The sequence below is a fragment of the Anabas testudineus genome, chromosome 12, assembly GCF_900324465.2.
Source record: "Anabas testudineus chromosome 12, fAnaTes1.2, whole genome shotgun sequence".
Taxonomy (NCBI): Eukaryota; Metazoa; Chordata; class Actinopteri; order Anabantiformes; family Anabantidae; genus Anabas; species Anabas testudineus.
Window position 1 is genome coordinate 15,077,424 of NC_046621.1, and position 21,432 is coordinate 15,098,855.

The following is a 21,432-nucleotide window of genomic DNA, read 5'->3' on the forward strand; positions in this document are numbered from 1 at the left end:
TGTGTGTGTGTGTGTGTGTGTGTGTGTGTGTGGTGTGTGGGGTGTGTGTGGGGGGTGGGGTGGGGGGGTTGATTGTAGTTAATTGTTTCCCGTTGGGTAGATAGAGGAAATGAAAAGAAAAGGGTGAGGAGGAGGGGTCGTGGCTAATCTCTTCCACTTTCTCCTTGGGGAAGTGTGTGGGTGTGTGTGTGCACACGCAGTTTTAGCACCATGATCTTTGATGCTTTGGTGCATAATGATATTATACAGATATTATAATTAAAGTAGATCAAGTGGTAGAAATCATGAGGCAATACAAAAGATTATTGATTGAATTAATTGGAAAAAAATGACGAAACATTCCCTGCATTGCTTAAAGATAAATAAATGTATTTACATTTTGACAAGATCTGATCTTCAAACTTGCAGGAGTGGTTGTCACAAAATCAAAAAGCACTGATGTTTTTATTATTTAACGTTGCGGTAAAGTGAAGATACATATCTGTTTCAGGCATATGATGCCATGCACGCACAGACACACACACACTTGATATTGTCCATAGAGAGATGTGAGATCTGAGTTATCACAAAGACAAATTAGTTTCTAGCGAGGTGTGTAACTTATTACTTATGTTCTATCATGTTTTTTTGGTTTTGTTTGTTTGTTTTTTTTTTTTTTTTTTTTTTTTTTTTTTTTTGGCCTAATTTCTGGAATATATGATTCATCTAATGACTGTTTGTGTGCTTGTTTCTGCAAGTGTGTGTGCATGTATTTGTGTTCACACGTACGTGTCTCGTCACCGAGAGCTGTGCAGACACATGAGTTGTAGCCATCAGTGGCTTGATCGCACCTTGTTGGAGCAGACCCCCCTCTGACTGGTAAACAAGCTAATCTGCAGTATGTGTGTGCATGTCCGTGCATGTGTGTGTGCAAATGCGTGAATGCACTTTGAGGCAGAGTGTGTGAATGTTAGTATTTTCATGTGACAAGCTGTTTAAGATTCAGGGCGGGATGTCACGAATAACCAAGACCACGGTGAAGTGCAGCTTAGCAAACTGTGTGTCATGAGTTTTAATATTGTCTTCAGTTTGTCCTTAAAGGGACAGAAAATGAGGCTAAGAGTAGAGATGTTGATGAATGATTCAAAAATGATTAATCAATATTAAAATTTAGATTAAAAGAACAACACATACTGTATTAGCCAACAGTTGCCAGTGTTTGCGCTTCTGTGGGATGCCAGTTTAATTTTAGCAGGTGTTCTCAATGAGACTAGGTTTAACATCTGTACAAAACAGCTGGGATGTCAGACATGTTATTCCTGCCATCATTCATATCCATGTTATAAGGTTTCAAACCTTATGTATATGGGTGTGTGTGTGTGTGTGTGTGTGTGTGTGTGTGTGTGTGTGTGTGTGTGGATGATGAATATTGTATAGAGCCTGCAGATAAGAGCAGGATCCATCTCCCTAATCAGAGAATTATTATTATGGCCTCTGTTACGATCACCAGCACCCACAATGCATGTGTGAATGTGTGTGTTTGTGCACTTTGGTGCATGTGCCCGTGTTAAATAAGGCTTGTAATTGCGCTGGCAGCTTTAGGGCTCCCCAGTGGTGACAGTGCGGATGGTCTGTGTGTGTGTGTGTGTGTGCCTGTCTGTGTGTGTGTGTACACACACTTACACACATGTCAAAGGGTGACATAGTGGGGTGACAAGGGGCCAATTAATGTATCACGTCTGGTTTTCTCCTCTGCCTCTGTTTCTACATTGGGTTAAAGAGCAGATGAATAGGGGGTAAATATGATTTTGTGTGTGTGTGTGTGGGGTGTTCGTGCATGTAGACAATAAGTAGTGCATTAGACCAACCTATCTCTGTCCTCATCTTTGGCGTATGTGGACACACACACACTTGTAATGAAATCACAAAGCCTCCATATCATTGCTATCACAGAAAGATATAAACCCATTAGCTTGTTCCTTTGGGCTTGGACACACACACACACACACACACAGGTTTATCATTACACACTGTAAAGCTTTTCCAATTGTATTATCCCTCTGATGTCCTTCTCTCTGTTGTCTGTTCCAATGCCTGGGGTGGAGAGGACAGATAGGGTGGGTGTGTGGGTTAGTGTGTGTGTGTGTGTGTGATACACGGTGAGATACAGTGTGTTTCTTAAAAGGTATGTTATAGACAAGCTTTAGAAAATGTTAACCTTTAAAAGGTCCTGGAAAAGAGGGGAGACTGTGCTACTTCATGCTATTAGAGATGTTATTCACCCATTATTCACCCATTTGAATGATGGTTTGATTCACTGTCTCCCTCTTGTCAAGGAGAATGATTAATAAAAACATTCCAGACAAAACTAGTGTTTTTACACAATGTGCAAAATGTTATGTCATTTTAGATGTGCCCAAGTTTGTTTTGAGTGTAAAAGTAACACAGACAGAAGAGAGTCTCTCAGTTTGTGCTGATGCCTCACAGATAAGGCATTATTACCACTTACTAGAGACAAAGCTGCAGGAGCTGACAGAACAGTGAGTGGATTTTACTCCTGCGGGGTAGCTAACAGTAGCTAGGTAGCTAACTGCAGATATCAGGCTGAAGCCTGAAGTCAGGAAGTGCAAACAGCAGGAGATAAATTGATGTGCAGACTTTTCTGCTCCATCTCTGCTGTAACTGATTATTATAGTGGATGTCTGTTCTCCATGTAGTTGTAGTTGCCTTGCTATTATTTGCTTTTATTTTATTTTTTAGAACATGCATAATGATCTCACCCCTGCAGGTGATGCAGGTTACTTCTTATTAAATACTAATGTCATCCTCCTAGTTTTGGTTTAGTTATAGTGTGTACCTTTTTTCTACTGAGTCGCCAAGACCTATTTTGGTGGGTGTATACAGTGGCGATGGCTTCGGTGTCTGTAGATACAGTATGATTCTCTTTCCTCATGTTTAACTGCCCAGTTCTTCTATTTTTTTCCATATGTTCAAACATATCACGTCTTTCATGCCAGGGAATTTTCTTTCAGAAGTAGTGTCAATCCACAGGTCACTGCTAGTAGGAAAGGTTAGAGGTGTTGCTCCAAGCTAAAATGTTATTTTAGTTGTTAGTGACACCTGGGTTGATCATATTGAAAGTCATGTTAGACATTATCTGCTCTGCTGCTTCACTTGAACAGCAGAGGACTCTATTGATCTGCTCTCTCAGTGACGTTGTAGCTGCTGTCACCAAAGTAATTTCTACAGCGTTGGTACAATGACATGTATATGTGGCTGTACTGTATGTCCACCAGTTGGATCCTTCTGTCTAATATTTAAATTCAGAGAACCTACAATTTGGACATTTTGAGACTCTAGAGTCTAAATCTTTTCTACACATTTTGTCACATACAGTACTGACGCTGTGGAGAAAGACTCCAAATGAGCTGTCGACTCACAGTTTTAAACCCGGTCTGATATTCTGTCAGATACCAGTGGGGGTGAACGCTCTTAATAGGTGTTTTTCACAGGTATTTTCACATGTATGACATCATACACATAGTATATTTACACCATCTACAGCAGTGTTTCCCCAAAGATTTTATTTTCCAGCAGTGGTGTTATGTGCGCGTCCATGAGTGTATTTAGGTTACCGGTAGTTAAAAACTAAGAACTTAGACTCATTGATGAGTTTATTCATGCATCGATACATTAGAACCTTCCCTTCACTACTTTAAATGTGTAAAATTGGCATCTCTACCTTTTTCTACTTATTTGAGCACCTCCATCATTCATGTCGGGTAAATAAATCATCTTAATCTAAGAAATCAGCACAAACAATGAGCTCAGAAAAAGAGAGACTACCTTGTAATTTGGGAATTATTGTGGCATTAAAGGGGGTGCTGACATAATGGGACACATTTAAGTAAAAAAAAAATGTTCAAGCACTTTTTATTCTGTCTATGAATAAATCAGAATAACATTATTCATATCCTGATCACGTGGAATGCCAACCTCACTGAGGTGCTATGTTGGCACAAGGTCCAGTAGTATTCACAGCAGGCGTCAGTATTTCTGTACAGCACCTAGGATTTGTTGGCAGATGGGGTCACCCTTCCTTTCAAACCAGTCCCAGTCAGCAGCATGCAGGTGTAGAAAGCCCAACTTGTAGTGGATACATTTTGTTGTGAATATTAATAAACCATGTGAAATTTGCAACACTGTACCGGCACACACGCACTCTCACACACACACACACACACACACCTCAGCAGTGGGCCCAGCTCCTAATGCGCTAACAAGCTCCCTTTCTCCTCCCCTCGCCTCCTCTCCTCCAGCCTCCCTCGGTCTCAAGTGATCGCAGGAGTCTAACACCGCCACAATGAACTGCGCTGCGGGAGAGACGGAGAGAAAAGGGCTGAAATGGAGAGAGGGAGCGAAAGCGCCACAGAAGGCACGAACACTTCACTCTTTGAGCCACGCACAAGAAAATGAGTTTCTGACTCAACACAAAAGAACCTTTTCATCCACCCCCTCTCTCCTCTATCTTTCTCCTGTCTGCCTTTCTCTGCTCTGCTTTCTCCTTTTTCTCCCTCACCAGGCTTTTTCTCCTCTTTCTCCCCTCATAATTTTCCCTCTTTCTTTCCTCTTTTCCCTCCAAACGAGAGATATTTTCTGCTAATGACTTAATAAGAGGAGCCATCTGAAATTCAATTACAGTAGATTTCATGGTGATGACTGTCATTTGGATGGAGGCACAGACGTGTGAACACACTGCAAGTCTATTTTCTTTGACCTCTCGCTGATTTCGACTTTTTTAACACTGCTAATAATAACTATTTGTATAGCATGTTTCATGCTGAGACCCCATACATGTAATAAGATTAACATTAGGAAAAAAAAGTTAGGGGACGTAAACAAAGATAAATAATATAGATAAAGAAGATGCGACACAAACGGAAGCTTTAGCTGCTAAATGTCACTGTTTTCAAAATGAACAAGAGTGACATCGTAATTTCAAATAAATTTCTAAAAAGTTGTGTAAGGGTGACAAAAAATAAAAGGCAGATTACAAAGGAAAGGTCGAACCCGATGAGCTAAAAACCTGTGAAAACCCATCGTGCAAAAACAAATGATGCAGTTTGCTTCTGGCGAAGTGAATCAACAGAAACGTGCTCTTCAGAAAGAGGAATTTGCTGCAACATAACGCCAACATACGAACTTGGAAAAGCATTCAGAAAAATGATGGTCTAAATATCTATAACTTACTTTTAAAGCCCAAACACACAAACATAGTGCACACACAGGTGGCTTTACCTTATTCCAAAATCATTTAACCTTAATATTTTTTATTGAAATTGATTGAACAGTGAAATGTATGTTCTCTGTAAAGTCCTCAAAAATCACGGTTCAGGCCGCGTGCACATAATGCCTTTCTCCTGGCGTTTCCTCTTTTCCACGCTGAGAGGAAGACAGGGGGAGTGCAATGAAAGACACTCACGGACAAAAAGTAAAGAAAAGTCAAGTGGATGTTCCTGTCGTTTATCTCAGCAGTGGTACCGCGTGTGTGTGTTTATTGTAGACTTTCTTTTCTTCCACGACTGTCCCTGTTCTCAGAAATTACGAAACACTCGCTTTAAAAGACCTGCGATTAGGTTTTTGTTTGTTTGTTTTGTTTTTCCTCTCTTTTTGCAGCCACACATTATTAAAACATCATATGAAGGTGTTGTTTGCCACAATATATAACACTTGATCTTAATTGCATTGCATCCTCAAATTACTTCCCTTTCCTTCACACACACACACACACACACACACACAAACACACTCACTCATTCATTCACCTAGGAGGGAAGTGTCATGCAGGGGAGCGGGAAGCAGGAAGGCAAACCGTGAGATCACACAGAGACTCGGTGTGAGAGACACTGGTGTGACTGCTGCTCTTCTCTCAGCTCTGTCCAGGAGACAGACACACTCGGATAAACCGCACCATGCACTTACCCAAATATCGCGCCCTCTGTCTTCCCCTCACACCTCCTCTGAGTTTTTTTTTCTTTCTCCCTCAGCATCCTGCTTTCTATGCACCTATATGCTGCTTTCCTTTCGTTCTTTCACTAGTTCCCCCCCATGATTTCGTTCGTCTTTGAAACAGCTGGGATTTTACTCCTTGAAATTCCTGTTTTCTTGAAATGTTCACTAGACTGCATCATCTCTTTTAAGTTTATCAAAGTTTTGTCCTCTCTGCTTTGCCAGATTTTTCCACTCACACCCATACACACACACACACACACTGTCGCTGTCTCTGCCCTCCTACTTTCTCGTCTTTTCTGCCAGCGCAGTCTGTCCCTCCACTTTAAAGGAGCCATATTGTTGTTATTATCATTGTCTCTAACTGGATCAGTTACCATTAGACCTGAATCTTCTCCTTCTGAGCCCCATAGGCCAGCTCTCTAACTCAATAGAAAACCCATGGGCGCTATTACTGATGGCTGACCCATTCACACACACTCACACACACACTCACACACACACACACACACACACACACACACAGTGAGGTACAAACACAAAGATTTCATTCTGAAGATTCATTGGCCTAATCCCATCACACACTCAAACAGGGACACACGCACTTACATACACACATTATGCCTGTTCACAACCAGCCTTATCAAATCCACAGACACACACCGCTGTCATTGAAAAGCCTCTGTTATTGGAGCTCACTGAGTGAATGGTAATACTATTGGGAGATGATTAGGCTGTGTGTGTCCAGGAGAGTGTAACTGCTGCATATGGCTGTCATTACAGTTGGATGTATGACAAGGACTAAGGAAGAAAGGGTCATTCTGTCAATGAGGTTACCTCTAATAGATGGACAGTTGAGGTCCTGGTTTCCATTTACTCTGCTCTCTGCCGAATCCATCTTTCTTTGAATTCATCGCTAAAGGCTGTAATAGCAAATGACAAAAGCTCTTTGGTTTGCTTTTTTATTTATTTATTTTTTATTTTTTTTTTTTTTGCTGCAGTATTGTGGAAAACTATGTGTATGGAGTTAAAGCTGGCTTATGTCGCACAGCATTTTAACCTTTTATTCATTGTGTAGTTACTTAGTTAGTTAACAATAGACAGTTTCTACTTTTTCTGTCTAGTGTTGTTGTCTAGTGCATTTTTTCGTCTGCATTGAGAGTGACAACCAACATCACAGCCTTTTGTGGATTTCGTTATCAGGCCACAATTTTTTCCACTGACTTTTTTTCTATCTTCTGTTTCCTTTGTTTCTTTGTTCTGTTGGTATTCCTCTCTATTTCTGTCTGACCTTGACCTTTGACCTCAGCTATGAGGAGCGAGCTCGATATCTGGAGAACATCGTGCAGCACCACCTGGAGCCGACCACTTTTGAGGATTATGCAGCCCGAGTCTACAGCCCTGCTCCCTGCTCACACCTGCCCACTGACACAGGTAAGACCCGACACATATAGCTGACTCCCCAACAGACACACTTCACAGCAGTCAAAGCCTTGGTGGCCAGATGAATGTGTCATCATGACTTAATGTAAAGTTCAATGAAGTGACTTTTCTTCTTTTTGAGGTATATAAGGAAGAATCTGGCTGCTAGGTTAGAAATGGCTTACTTTCCAGCGACATTTAAAACCACACACACACACACAGGAAGCTCACACACAGACTCAGAGCTTCGTCTGATGAGTTCTGTTTTCTATCCGAAGCTGTGCTCAGCCTTCTCCTGTCTCCAGAGCATCTCTGAGGAATTAGCCAACATGTGATCAGACGTGGAGATGTCAAGCATGCACGTGGGAGTTAGATTCAAATGTCTGGCTCTAATATGTATCCTGTGAGGTTTATTAGGCAGATACAGACGTTTTTGCCTGTGATGTGTCTGGTGAAATTATCCAGTGTGCTCTGACTCACTCTGATTATTTCACACGGCACTTATCTACAATAATTTGATTCCATAACAGAGCCACACTGTTTTTTTTTTTTTTCCATTGAGGTTTTACATATATAGCACGAAGGAACCTGCTGTGTGACGTCTGTTTGTTTGTCACATATCAGTGTTTTGATGAGACAGGTCAAAGGAATAAAGTCTCTCTTCTTTACTGGTCACGAAGGCTAAGTATATGTGTTTGTCTATATGTGAGAGTAATTGATCAGGTTTGTTCTTGTACAGCAGCTCCTCAGCCTCACCAGCTGCTGTGTCAAAAACAATGATTTTACAATAGTAATCAACCTGCTTTGAGGCTGAGTAACAGTGAGCACAGCCTGATACACATGTTCATTCAGAATCTGGGGTTTCAATCCCCTTGGTCACATAGTAGAATGTATCAGCTTGTCAGTACTACTGCACATATGTTGTTCAGCCCCAAACTAGCCCTCTCCCTTCTGACCCTGTTCTTCTTATATTAACTCACAGGTTGCCCTTCCCTTAACAGCACAATGATCAAACATTTTTCTCTCTGTTTTTTTTTCTCCTTCATCCATTTGATTTGTTTTACAACCTATTAATTTATTTCTGTTTCCTTTTTTATTTTTCCTTTTTTATTTTTTATTTTGTTTTGTTTTGTGTTTTTTTGTTTTTTTCTGTTCCTCCCTCCTTTAGATCGTAATGTCTCACTTGCCTATAGTTAAAAGGTAAGCCTGGTCACATGATTGACCTGCCCCGTTCTACTGACACTTCAGCCTAACCTGTGCTTTCCTCCACTTCGTCCGCCGTTTCGTGTTTATCTCTGCGTTTCTTCCTCTGTTTATACAGGTCTGCATGTGTTAATAGCAGCCTTCTCTTTCTATTTAAAAGAAAAATGTTGTTTTCAACTCATCTCGAAGTGTAGTTTGGTATGACTCACGATGGCTACTTCAGTGTGTGGAACAGGGTATGAAATTAAAAGAGCTCAAAAATTAGCTCTACTTCAACCACCGCTTTTCATCCTGACACATTTGTAATTGTTAGTCCTATTTTCCACCCACTAAACAGGTCCTGGCTCTGTCAGGTTCCTCACATGTTAAAGATGCTAGTCTCTAACTTTGTGCCAGACAGGTGTTGTAGTGTGTTTTTGATGATTTATTCCCTCAAACGTAATGAAAAAACAAACCGCATCAGTGTGAAGACACTTGATCAGGATCTCTGGCCTTTTACTACTTATTACCTGACAAACTAAAACAACACCACACAAAAGACGTGAACACCCTCTACCTACTCCCTCCTCTCTTATGACTGGAACAGTCCAACAAGGTAACTCCCAGTAGTTGGAGTCCTGTACCTGCATTCATGCGAAGAGAAATTGATTTGTAGAAGTTTACCAAAATAAAAGCTCAACCCAAACATAAATTAAGTTCCTGTATTGGCCTACAAGGTCTAACTTCACAAAGTCGCTGTGCAGGATAGCAGCAGCTGAGGGCAACAGCCAAAAACAATTAAGATTCTCAAAGACACAAACCCAGCACCTTCCAGCTTTGTTGGATGAAAGGCTGATAGAATACCAAACTACACTCAGTGGCATGGTGAAAAGTGAGAAATGTTTGGTAGAATAACATGAGACCTCTCCTATCTTGTCTGTTCACTCACATAATAATGTTCCTGTGTGTTCTGTTAACCTGTGATGTCACACTGACCTGGTGAAGCTTTACCTCTAACCTGCCGTATGCTCCTCTCTGCCTTGTTTTGGTGATGTAGCACTGTAGCACCACACACATAGCCACAGTTAAGAATGGGTAAAGGTCACTTCAGACTGGTCGGCACATGTTTTACTTTTGTGTTCTTTGAAATGATTGTGTGTATGAAGTGACGTGTTGTCAGTGTGTTTGTTCTTTTCATTCAGTCTGTTGAATCTCTTGTTGTTTTTGTTTTCTTCGTGTGTATTTATCTTCTTATTATTATTTTTTCTATTGTTTTCTCCGGCCTTCCCTCCTTCACTTCCCTGAACTGCTCCTTCCTCTTCTCTTTATTTACTTGCCCTTCTCCTCTTTCCTGTTTATTTTCCTTTCTTCTGTTTCCCTGTATTTTATCTCTGTTTCTTTTCCTTACTTATGTCTTGTCCTCTATTTTTCATATTGGCCTTCCCTTTGCCTCTCCTCCTCCTTCTTTTCTGCTTGTTTGCTTTTCTCTATTTCCTTCCTGCTTTCTTTTCTCTTCTTCTTTCATTGTCGCTTATTTTCTCTCCTCTCCTCTCCTCTCCTCTCCTCTCCTCTCCTCTCCTCTCCTCTCCTCTCCTCTCCTCTCCTCCCCTCTCCTCTCCTCTCCTCTTCCTCTCCTCACAGAGGACAACAGTGTTATGTATCTGATGGTTCCTAAACCACTAGACAGTTTAAACCTGCTCAGGGTGAAGGGGAAAGGCCTCAAACAGAAAGTCCTTCATGCAGGCTGTGAATGGTACACTACAGATCAAAAAGTTACTTTTTTTTTTATCTTCTACCTACTTAATATTATCTTTAGACTGTAATGCCCACTGTTCTGATTTTCTAGCAGTATTGATGTACATTATCACAAATATTTCAAAAAACAAGAAAAAACTACTTAAGTGTACTTGAAGAGAAGAGAATTAGCTAATGTTGAAATCAGAGATCAACAGCTGTTGCAGCATCAGCACTGTACAGTGTCAAGAGTAGACATGTTCTCTAGCTTTTAAATTCACATGCTGTAAACTCTCAGAGAGTTTTATTTCTTTACAGTACAAAGTTGAACCGTCAGCAAAGGGTGATTTTCATAGTAGATGGTGTTTGTCAGACTTCAGCTTGTCCAGTGGTTTTCAAGGAACCTGAGAGGAGCCAAAAATAAAAATAAGCAAATACGTAAGGAGAGTTGGTATGTCGCCTGTCTTCCTGGCTTTTTTTCTGTTGTCCTGTGTGTGTGTGTCTGTGTGTGTCTGTGTGTGTCTGTGTGTGTGTGTGTGTGTGTGTGTGTGTGTGTCTCAGTCACTGTAGGGGTCTGGCTCAGTAGAACACGATGCGGTGTGATGTAATTTTCTTATTGTCCCTTTTATCCCTCCCTCCTCGTATTCACCTCGTCTCCTTTATCCCTCCCTCCTCCACCAATCCATCCTCATCACTTGCCTCCTCCCCACCCCCACCCTGCCTCGCCCTCTTCTTCTTCAGGCTCCTGCCTCGAGATTCTTCGGGGAGAAAGTCCGGCTCTTGGGGAGGCCGGGAGCGACTCAGCGTCCCCCATGTCTCCTCGGACTAGCAAGAGCCGCATGTCCATGAAGCTGCGACGCTCCTCTGGATCGGCCAACAAGACTTGAGTTCCCCAGGTTGTAGAGTTTGGCCCAGTCCAAAGTGACTCTGCATATCACACAAGCCAATCAGCTGTAACTTACTCCAGCATGCCTCTGTTCTGAACAGGCACTGCCCTTTTATGTACAGTACGCTTCGTCACACAGTTGTACTCCCAAAAATCGCACATCATAGGATTCTGTGGCGTATGCTATACTGTAACTTTATTTTGAAATCGCTCACAACTGCTGTATTTATCCTCAGCTTTGCTCACAAATAACATGAAAACAAGTTCAACCAGTGCTGCAGCATGCTGATCTTCACCACAGCAGGTAAAGCTGAATCAGTGTAGCCAATACAGTGTATTAGTTTCTAATAATCTGTGCCATCTTAAACAGTTATAAATAAAAATAAAAAAACTCCAGTGTAACTAGAACAGCAAACACCTGTGCCACATTATATGCTGCTGGAGTGCACATTTAAAGTTGTTCTGTTAAGCATTAGTGGGGAATCTGTATATTTGTGCTATAGTGAGGCTGCAGAGTTTTGATGATGGCTACAAAGTGCTGCATGGAGAAAGTGATGCGAGTCTGTTTATGCTCTTGGTGCAGCATTAGACCTACAACATTAAGAGCGGTGGGGTGTTTCTGTTCGGTCCTCATCTAATGTAAATAGAAACTCATTCATTCACTCACTCATGCTAACAATTCTCTCAAGCCACACATCTTTTCTGCATTTGAATCCCCTCCCTGAGTTTAAAGGACTGAGGGTGACCGTGTGAGCGGAGCGGCGTGAAGAAAACAGTGTTACTGGATGTAGAGGAACGACAAACGCATTATTTGTCTTGCGTGAAGTAGACAAAGCGCTTTCTAGAAAATTAAACACGACAAACTGATCAAAGAACGAGCACTTGTTACATAAGGTTGGTGTTTGTTTTGCTCATGCTGTAAAATATGAACAAGCACTGATGTTCATTGCATTTATTTCTCCTTGTTATTTTTTTGGGGGGGGGTTTTTTTTTTTGTTTGTTTTGTTTTTTTAACTGACTGTAAAATGTGTTTTGAACCAAACTAAGATGTTGCTGTATTTTTAGTCACTCTGATGCAATGGAACCACAGCTTTTCTTCCTATGTTTGTCTTAGTATATATATATATTCTGTATATCTATATATGTATGACTATAAATATATATATATATATAGTAGATATATGAATATCTATAAGAATGTGTACAGTGTGAGGATTGTTGTGTATATACTGTTCTGTGAGAATAGCTGCCAAAACCAAACTGTGGTTTAACCTCGGACCACAAACCTGCTAACAATAGGTTGACACTACGATGTTTTATGCTTCAACGGTTCTTTATTCATAACCAGTTTGCACTTCATCCAAGGATTTTTTTTCTCTTTTGCTCAAACACTTTTCTTCACTGTTGATAATTTTGGTGTCCCGGCCCGACCGGGCTGAGATTTGAGGTAAAACTTCTGCGATGACGCCACGTTTGTGGCCGAGGTTTTCCTCGTGTTTTACTGTTCGACACGTTGTTAGATGATGCACACAGGCAGGTTTAAAACACGTCATTGGTCAATTTCAGCACCATAGTAAGTTTTGGAAGAAGAAAAGCCAAGTGTTCAACGTAGCTTCGAGGCCAAAGACGGAGAGAAAGGAAAGAGATGTCAACTTGTCCTCATAGATTTTTTTTTTTTCTTTTCATTTAATGTTCATCTTATACATGTGGACTTATCCCTGGTTCCAGTTGTGCATGGAGGGGATTGGCATGTAGTCACAGTCCAGACATTTTTTAACACTACCACACATGATGATGATGTATTTATCATGTCAGCACTCCCAGCAGCTTAGCTCCACTCAAACAGCTGAAGTACTGAAGCACGGGTTTGTCTTTATAAATGTCACAAGTGTAGTTTCCCATTTGTTCTCCATTAATTTTACATGATGACTTATTTTTTTAAACATGGCTTGATCCCTCATAAATGAAACATGTATATGACAACTCCGAGTCAAAGGTTTTGCATTTAGCTTCACTGCTTTAAGTAAGTGTACTCACAGCTATAGTTTCTGTTGCTGTTTTATTTTTCATTTCAACCATAGAGTCTCTGGAGAGAGGAAAGGGATTTTTGGTTTTGACTCCTCCTTTGGGTTGAAATTGTTAACTTTTCAATTTTAACATTGGAATATCAGGTCAAATTCATGTCATGTTACTTTACATGTTGTCACTTTAAATTATTGCTGTCACAGTTATTATCCTTATTGTATCATGGTCTGGTATAACCCCCCTGCACTCACCTTCCAGCCCCCAACCCCAAGTTTGATGGGTTACATCATGTAACCACTTTGACAATCTGAGCCTGTCCACAGGGCCACATTCCAGACTCTGTCCCTGAACCTGAACCACACAGCAGCATTATGTTTACACTCCTATATGCTCACTGGATTAAAATACCAGTGAGTTAGTATGATGATTTGAGTCCTGCTGCTCCTTTAATGTCTGGAGCAAAGCTGGAGACATTTTACAATGTTTTACCAACAGAAAACCTGCCTGAGTATCTCATGTTTGGCACTGTGCTCAAAAATAGCTCGACTGGACTGAACTCAGACGTACGACTTCATAAATACAATATGAGCAGCAACCAAAGGTGTAGAACGAGAAGTTACTCAAAGCTTTTCAGCAGTATAATAAAATTCCCATCAGCTGCAGAGCCCCTGTTCATCTGTAGCATTTGTTGTTTTTTTACTGTTTTTCATAGCAGCAGCCTAAATTCCCCTTCATCTGCCCTGAATGAAAATGTGGAACTTCTGTGCCTGAGTAGAAGGATACGGGTTCAGCTGTCCGCTTGGGACAAAGCTGATGTTTGTAACTACTGACTATACATACTGCATGACACCAGTCCAGTACTAACTGCATGTGTTGACCATGTAACAGCTGTACCACGGCACACACTCCTCAAACTACGATACTGTCAGACTGTAGTATGTTAACGTCTCTTCCGGACACGCAGAGTGTGGATGTGCGATGATGAAATTTGACAATAAATGATTCGTACCACTGACTCACTGACTGAGTTTTACCTGGTGTGTGGGTGTCAGAACAGCAATAAGCTGACAATGCAGCATCTATTGGATTAGACTTTATTACCATTTATTGACAGTGATTTAGAATAAATTTCACATTCAACTTCAAACATATCAAAATAGTACTGTATAGGTATAAGCTTCCACAATTACATAGTTGAAGGCATTTAGCAAATATTTTTAACTGAAGTGTAATCAATGAAGATGAAAGACATTTTACCAGTTCTAACATTAAATGTTTTCTTTTTCTATGAAAATATTTTATAGTCCAGAATTTAACCAGCGCTTTTATTGTGCTGCATATTTTGGTCCATCTGATTCTTTTATCGTTTTGCTTTTTATTAACTATACATAAAATTGTTTTTTCAAATAGAGTTATATTGATTCTCTCTCCAGTTTTCAAGTTGAGGAAGGTCACTCTCTAAATGTGAATGCAGCCTCTGCTTCACAAATGACACCAGTCACTAATGTAACCCACTAACTTAACTTAATGCTGAGGCTCGGGAACATCAGTGTGATCTGATCACCACAGGAATATGTGGACCATGACTTTAATTGTGCCCTACATGTAGAGAAAATATCACTCGCTGCTTTAGGATGTGGAGAATTATTGTTTCAGAACTCCCTTTCTGTCAAACACATTTGAATGTGAGGAGATGTAACATACAATACAGTATATATTCTCTATAGGAGAGTAGACATCAACACAGTTTGACTTATGAATGTATTCATTATGAGAAAATAGCAAATGTTGACTTATTATATTGAACAACGGTGCCACTGTTTTGCCTCTAGTTGGTGTCCATGCAGTAATCCTGTCGTGGCAGTATTGCAGTTCTGCTTGTGTCAAGTGTGAAGAAGCCGCTTGCTTAGTTTCAGCACCATGGACAGTTCAGGCCCAGCGTTCACTCTCTGTCCCCCACATTACAACAATCAGCTGGATTCAGAGCTAACGTGACTGATTCATCAGAAGTTTCCATGAACAACATTTGCATCATTGTAGTGTCAGTGTACATCACCTGTCGGTGTGCGTGTCTGTGCTACGGTCGCACGGTCATCTGCAGCAGCATCACCTGCCGGTTCTCAGTGGGGTGAGACTTGTTTATGTGCCTCGTGAGGCCCGGAGAGCTGAAGAAGGTGGACGGACAGTGCTTACACGTGAAGATCTGCTGCTGCTGCTGCTGCTGCTGCTGCTGCTCGCAGTCCGCGGCGCCGCTCTCTTCTCTGTGAAACACGTCCGCTCCGAGTCCTCCTCCCAGAGTCCCCGCCAGCAGCTCGTCCCTCATCGCGTGCCACACACGGTGCTTGTCCCTGATTTCAGTCGACGGGAAGCGCGCGCCGCACAGGTGGCACAGGAACACCTGGCTCTGTCCGCCCCCGGTCTCGCGCACCTGGCCAAAAGATGGCGGCGGCGGCGGCGATGCCCTCGCTGTCAGCTCGTGCGCGGCCAGGTGTTTCTTCAGGTAAGCCTGTCGACGGAACTTCTTCCCACAGTAGCGGCAGTCGTACACGTCCTCGTCCGGCAGGGACTGCACGAACGACAGCGGCGGGTGCGGGAGAGACGGCGGCGGCTGCTGCGGCAGGTCCGCGCGCTCCTCCGGGTCGCCGCTGAGGAGCAGGAGGCTGCGGGGCGGCCCGTCCTGCCGCTGCGGGTCCAGGCAGCTCTCCGCCGCGCTCCGGTAACGAGGCGAGGAGTCGTAGCGAGGAGGAGCGAGGCCGTCGCCGTCCGGACCGTCCCGCGACCGAGCGTGGAGCAGCAGCAGGGGGGGCTCGCGCCTGATGCGGGAGCTGTCCAGCGCCCCGTGGTGCTGGTTGGTGTTCACGCGCAGCAGCTCGTTCTCTTTGCCCTCCGTCTCCAACGGCTGCCGCTCGTGCTGAACGAGCCCTCGGGCCTCCTTTAACGGCTGGCTCTTGTCGCTCTGAGCGTCCCCCCCGTGCCCCGTGTTCACCGGACGCGGTTTGTGCCAGCGGCGGTGAGAGGCCAAGTTGGCGGGACAGCTGAAGACTTTGTCGCACTCGGGACACCGGTACTCCACGCGCACTATGCGGGAGCACTTGTGCTGCGCGAGGGAGAACGGGTCTGGATACTCCTCTTTGCAGAGCTGACAGATGAACTCTCCCAGCGGCTGCTGCCCGCACGACTTGTCCCGCTGTCTGCTCAGCTCGGGACTCTCTTTCTTGATCCGCAGACCCAGAACCGGCGACGTGGTGACTTCGTCCTCGAAGTGAAGTTTCCGGTTGGCTTTGGGCTTCTTGCTCGGGTTTCCCGCCGCCTGTTTGCTGTGTCTGCTGCTGTTCACGCGATGCTCCGGTTCCACGAAGGAGCGTTTCCTCGCCTCGTGCTGCTCCTGCTCCATCAGCGTCAGCGTTGGGAACAAGTGCACGTGAGCCGCGTTCGGCTCGTATTTGTCACCGTAGGTCGGCGCGTGGGGGCGGCTGCTGCTGCCGCCGCTGCTCGCGAGGAGCCTCTCGATAGAAGCGGACACGGACGTCGGCGTGGAGCTCACCAGGAACGGCAGCTCCGGTAAGTCCGGCACCGCGGGTGACGCCAGGGGACAGCGCCTGACCGGGAACAGCGGTTGCTTGTCTCCCTCTGAGTGCTGCTCCAGCAGTCTCGTGCCGACCGGTTTAACGGGGCTACAGGACTCCGTTAACGTCAAGTCGTGCGGAGGAGGATGAGGAGGAGGAGGTGGGAAGAAGCAGGAGAAGTCCCCACCAGGGGTCAACACGTCCACCTCGCTCTCCTGCTCCTCCGTCTCCGGGAGCTGAGCGCGCCGCTCCGCCTCTGCCTCGAGCGCCGGCTCCACGTGCGGGCTCCACGACTCTCTGACACCAGTGGAGTCCTCGCGGGACACCGGGGACTGTCCACCCCGTCCAAACGGGAGAGCACTCAGCGCGTCATCGCTGTCCTTTCCCTCCGCCGGGCTGGTCTCCTGGTAGTTGTTGTTACTTCGTGGCCGGTAAGACGCCGAGCAGCGCCGGGTTCTCTTCACCAAGAATCCTCGAGGCATGATGGTGGTGGTGGTGATGACGCCGGTGCTGGGAGCGAGGCACGAGGCACCGGCACGAACAACAACAACTCCGGTCTCGAGCTCACTCTCAAGTTGAGCTTTGAAGTGGAGGAGAGAGAGAGAGAGGGGCGCGCGCAGGTGTGAGGGCTGCTGGTGCGCGTGTATGTTTTATCCACCAGTGTCTCTCTCACACACACACACACACACACACACACACACACACACACACACACACACACACACACTTTACCCCAAACACTGGATAAGTTCATTCATTTTTTTCCTGCTCTTTAAAAGAGTTAGTGTCTCTGATTAATCCCTGAATGAAAGAATGACGTCTTCTTAGTGTTTGTGTGTTATGTATGTTTTTACCTTTTTATTTTGTTGTTGTTTTTTTGTCAGACATTGTTTTATTGTTGTTATCCTGTGAATCTTCTGACTCTTCTTCTGTCGAGATGTTGTTTCCTCCTAAAATAAAAGTTTACAATTGGTTAAATATTATGTTCATCTTATATTAATATTATGGTTAACAATTTCGACAAATGCATTTTGCAGGTTCAGATATCTGATTTAAAAGGTGAACAGCAAACCAACGACAGACTTCGTGTTAAATTATTATTAGTAGTAGGATTTATTCACCAGGTGAATTGTTCAGGACTCTTCTTGCTGTTCTGTGTCACACCTTCTGTCACTGATTTCTCTTTTATTTCTAGGGGCTGATGACCTCTCACCTGTCACCGGTGAACATGCACATAAAGTAGAAAAACTGATCGGGTCGGTTTATGTGTTAGAGCCGCTTTAATTAGGAGCAGCACCCGTGGGGATCAGATACCGATAACATCTCTCTACGGCTGCTAATGACCGCTTCTGTCCCGCTTAAGTGTCTGATTATCAGTCTTTGTTGTTGGTGGGAATACCTCGGGTATAGCTTTCCCTCTGCGTGTGCTCGTGCTCGTGCATGCATGCGCTCTGTGTGTGTGTGTGTGTGTGTGTGTGTGTGTGTGTGTGTGTGTGTGTGTGTGTAGGGGCTATTCACTCCCGTCCTCCCCCACTAGAAGCTGCTCTGGCTGATAAGAGATCGGAGGGACATCCATCCATCCATCCATCCATCCATGCTCTCCCCCCGGGCTCGGCCGGTCCTTCTGCGCGGGCCAGGCGCTCTATAGCTCGGCCAGTGGGCTCTGGCCAGCCGGCGTCGCTCCCTGGAAATCAATCAAGGGGGGAGAGCGTGGCTTGACGAGGCCGCTCAGGGAATAGAAATGAGACACTTGACACTAATTAAGCGCCAGGCTTCCTAGAACTTCAGTTTGGTTGTTGTGTCGATATAATTGTTTCCCACAGAGACAACTTGGCCTGGTTCAACTTGTATTGACCTCACTGACTCCAACAGATAACGTGTGATTGACCGAGGCCTTTTCCAATTTCACCATTTGGTTTCATTTGAACTTCTTACACATTTAAATGCAATTAAACAATGAGATACCTTTGTATTTTATTTCAATTGTGACATTTAAAAAAAAATCTATTTTATAATTATTACTTAAATAAGGTCATATCAGATTTGACGTGGAATATCTCACAATCATTTAGACTGTGTATATTTCAATTTAAAAACGTTATTATGATATTACTGTAATAATACAAATTGTTGTAGAGCACTTTCCACAATCGCAGCAACTAAACTACACAATTTTCCATCTGTTCAAACAAATTGCTTTCTGCTCTACATGTGACTGACTAATTATTGTATTAACCTTTAAATGCAGCAGATTAAGGTTTCCTGATCAGAGCAGATGAGATAGATGGGAAGCAAATAAGTTGTATCACAGTTGGAAGGTATCGTTTTATCGATTCATTTTAATTATTTGTAGTTGACACTGTTGTCTTTGGCAGTCAGTTTGAAATTAGAGTTTGCAGTTTTATTTTGCCACTACACTGAAGAAACAGCTACAGCAGAATAAATAGACGGCTCATCGGCATAGTGCAACTAAATCTACATTTGTTCATAAGCTGACAGAACATCATCACAGTGATGTTCAGGAAAGAAAAGGTGAATCAAATGGCATCAGAAAAGAAAAGAAAAGAGTGGGTAGGGACCTTGCCAGAGGCTAAAAGTATAAAACCTAATTTTAAAAGGAGGAAGAGGATGGAACAAGCAGCTTTCAGCATTTTTTAAAAACGGGGTAAATGTTCTCAGTCAATCTCCTGTAAAAAATATGGATCCATAGACAATGTGAAGAAACTGCTGGCTGGAGGACATGAAGTGTGTGTGTGTGTGTTTAGTTTGCATCACATCAGTGGGCAGTGAGGTGGATAATCCTCCAGACTGCTGAAAATGACTCTATTGATCTGTGCTTCTCAGTAGCAAGCCACTAAGTACTGCAGCATCACACCTGAGCTGTCTGTCCCTCTGTTGAGTTTGCATCTTACCTGAACTCTGTTTCAACCTGCATTCATTCTGTGTGCGTTTATAAGAACAAACAAGAAAACCTAATTTAACACATTTGTTATTTAAAAGGCTGAATGTAGTGAAGGGAAAGTGCAGTAATCCATCATCCGTCTTTCTCACCATGTGGACCTGTAACAAAACAGAAAGGACACATTCAAATAGACATATAGAGTAATTCGATTCAATCTGTCTTTCACATGCACGTCGTCGACAGTCTGTTAAGTGTCTGAGCTCTGTGGGTGCGTGCGGTGAAGTGTAACCTTTACAGCACAGTCTTTAAAATGACTTCCCCCCCTCTCTATCAGTCTACACCGTGCTGCAGGCTGTGGCAGTGGACACCTCCTCATCCCACTGACGTGATCATCTGTCGCCATCTGGTGGTGATGGAGAGTCCCAGGACTCACAACTCTTGAGTTGTGTGGCGTTGTTTTGCTGTACAATCAGACTGTATTCATGTGTAGATAAGTCCATGAATTTGTAACTGTCCCAGCTCCTTGGCAACTGCAGCTCCGTCCACTGATGAACATTCAGTGTGTGGACAATGTGCCCTGAGTGGGGCTCATTTTGTTAAACTGCATGACTCACTCGACCAAACAGTCACATGAGCTTTTCTGGAGCTTTCAAGCATATTTCCTGATCTTCCTCAGCCGAAGATGTCTGCTCAGTTACTGTATGAGAGTGTAGGTGACCGCATTTTCATTTTCCTGAGAAGTTGAATGACGTCTTGTCCACATTTGTGTAAAGGTTTCGGTTTAACATTCACTCTTAATCTCTGGATGACTCTGATCGAAATGTGCCTGTGAGAAAACCCGGACCCTGCGTCGGTGCCCTTGAGCAAAGCGAGGACTCTCTCCAGCCCTTGTGCTAATTGGTTTTGTCTTGTGATCGACTGTCTGTAATGATGTGCAGCTGGCCCGCTCCCTCTGCTGACAGAGATCCTGTCTGCTGAGAAAACAGCTGCTTCCCACAGACCCACCCTGGTGCTGGTATTTTCTCATTCTCCCTGACAGTGTGTCCCTGTGCACCCAGTGCTCAGCTCAGCTCATACAAATGGGAATCATGTTTAGACTTGATCTGCAGCAAAAAAAAACATTTGACTCAAGTCGCCTTGTGTCCACTAGCAGTGAATGACAGGAAACGGGATCTCTGCAGGATACTCCAAGTTTGCACAATCTGTTTAGCAGCTTTTTCAACACAGTGCTCTGAGACAGACGGTTTGAAAAACAATCATTACTAAAGGGAAGTCTGCACTGCTGACTGCTCCATAAAGCAGACTCAGCAAAGTCCAGAGGCACCAACAGCACTATCAGAAAGTTTTGAGAAATAAACCCAACTGTACCTTGGAGATGGTACGAGGTTTAATCACACTAACCACAATCTAAAATGATTGGAATGACACACAGCAGGTCAGACTGAAAGAACAGCCAGTGACACAGCACATAACTATTAAAGTGTCCAGCAAACGCAGAGGAAAGTGAGTCGGGCAAGAAGTCGGTCTCCAGTCGAGCACAGGAAACAGAAAATGCAGAAAAGAGGAAGCAGGTAAAGACGCAGGTGAGCACAGTGAAACCCTGTGATGTTTCAGAGTTCAAGGGGGTTTTATGTCTCATAATAGTCAGAAGCATGTGATTTGATGAATCAGTGTTCAGTTGGACCTTTCACCTTACTGTATTTTACTGGGTGTGTGGCTGCTTGAGT

General features: G+C 43.6%; 2 protein-coding genes across 5 annotated transcripts in view; one reads left to right on the top strand and one right to left on the bottom strand.

Moving 5' to 3' along the window:
• The window catches only part of ralgapa1 (Ral GTPase activating protein catalytic subunit alpha 1), a 55,275-nt gene extending 43,409 nt beyond the window's left edge, over nucleotides 1-11,866 (top strand). For 3 of the 4 annotated variants that reach the window (XM_026356791.1, XM_026356792.1, XM_026356794.1), the window contains exons 44-45: nucleotides 7,298-7,422; nucleotides 11,068-11,866. In XM_026356791.1, coding sequence (XP_026212576.1) covers nucleotides 7,298-7,422; nucleotides 11,068-11,213 — 271 coding nt within the window. In that variant the 3' untranslated portion in view covers nucleotides 11,214-11,866. Of the gene's footprint in view, nucleotides 1-7,297; nucleotides 7,423-8,578; nucleotides 8,611-11,067 lie in introns of all 4 variants that reach the window. The other variant, XM_026356793.1, reaches the window with a different exon arrangement.
• Nucleotides 11,867-15,310: 3,444 nt separating this feature from the next.
• On the bottom strand, nucleotides 15,311-17,497 carry LOC113159847 (insulinoma-associated protein 1). Its single transcript, XM_026356795.1, has one exon. It carries the CDS (start codon nucleotides 17,283-17,285, stop codon nucleotides 15,315-15,317), a length of 1,971 nt encoding a protein of 656 aa, XP_026212580.1. The 5' UTR covers nucleotides 17,286-17,497; the 3' UTR covers nucleotides 15,311-15,314.
• Nucleotides 17,498-21,432: the final 3,935 nt, after the last annotated feature.

Coding starts and splice junctions, on each gene's coding strand:
- LOC113159847 (XM_026356795.1), bottom strand. CDS start 17,285: ATGCCTCGAGGATTCTTGGTGAAGAGAACCCGGCGCTGCTCGGCGTCT.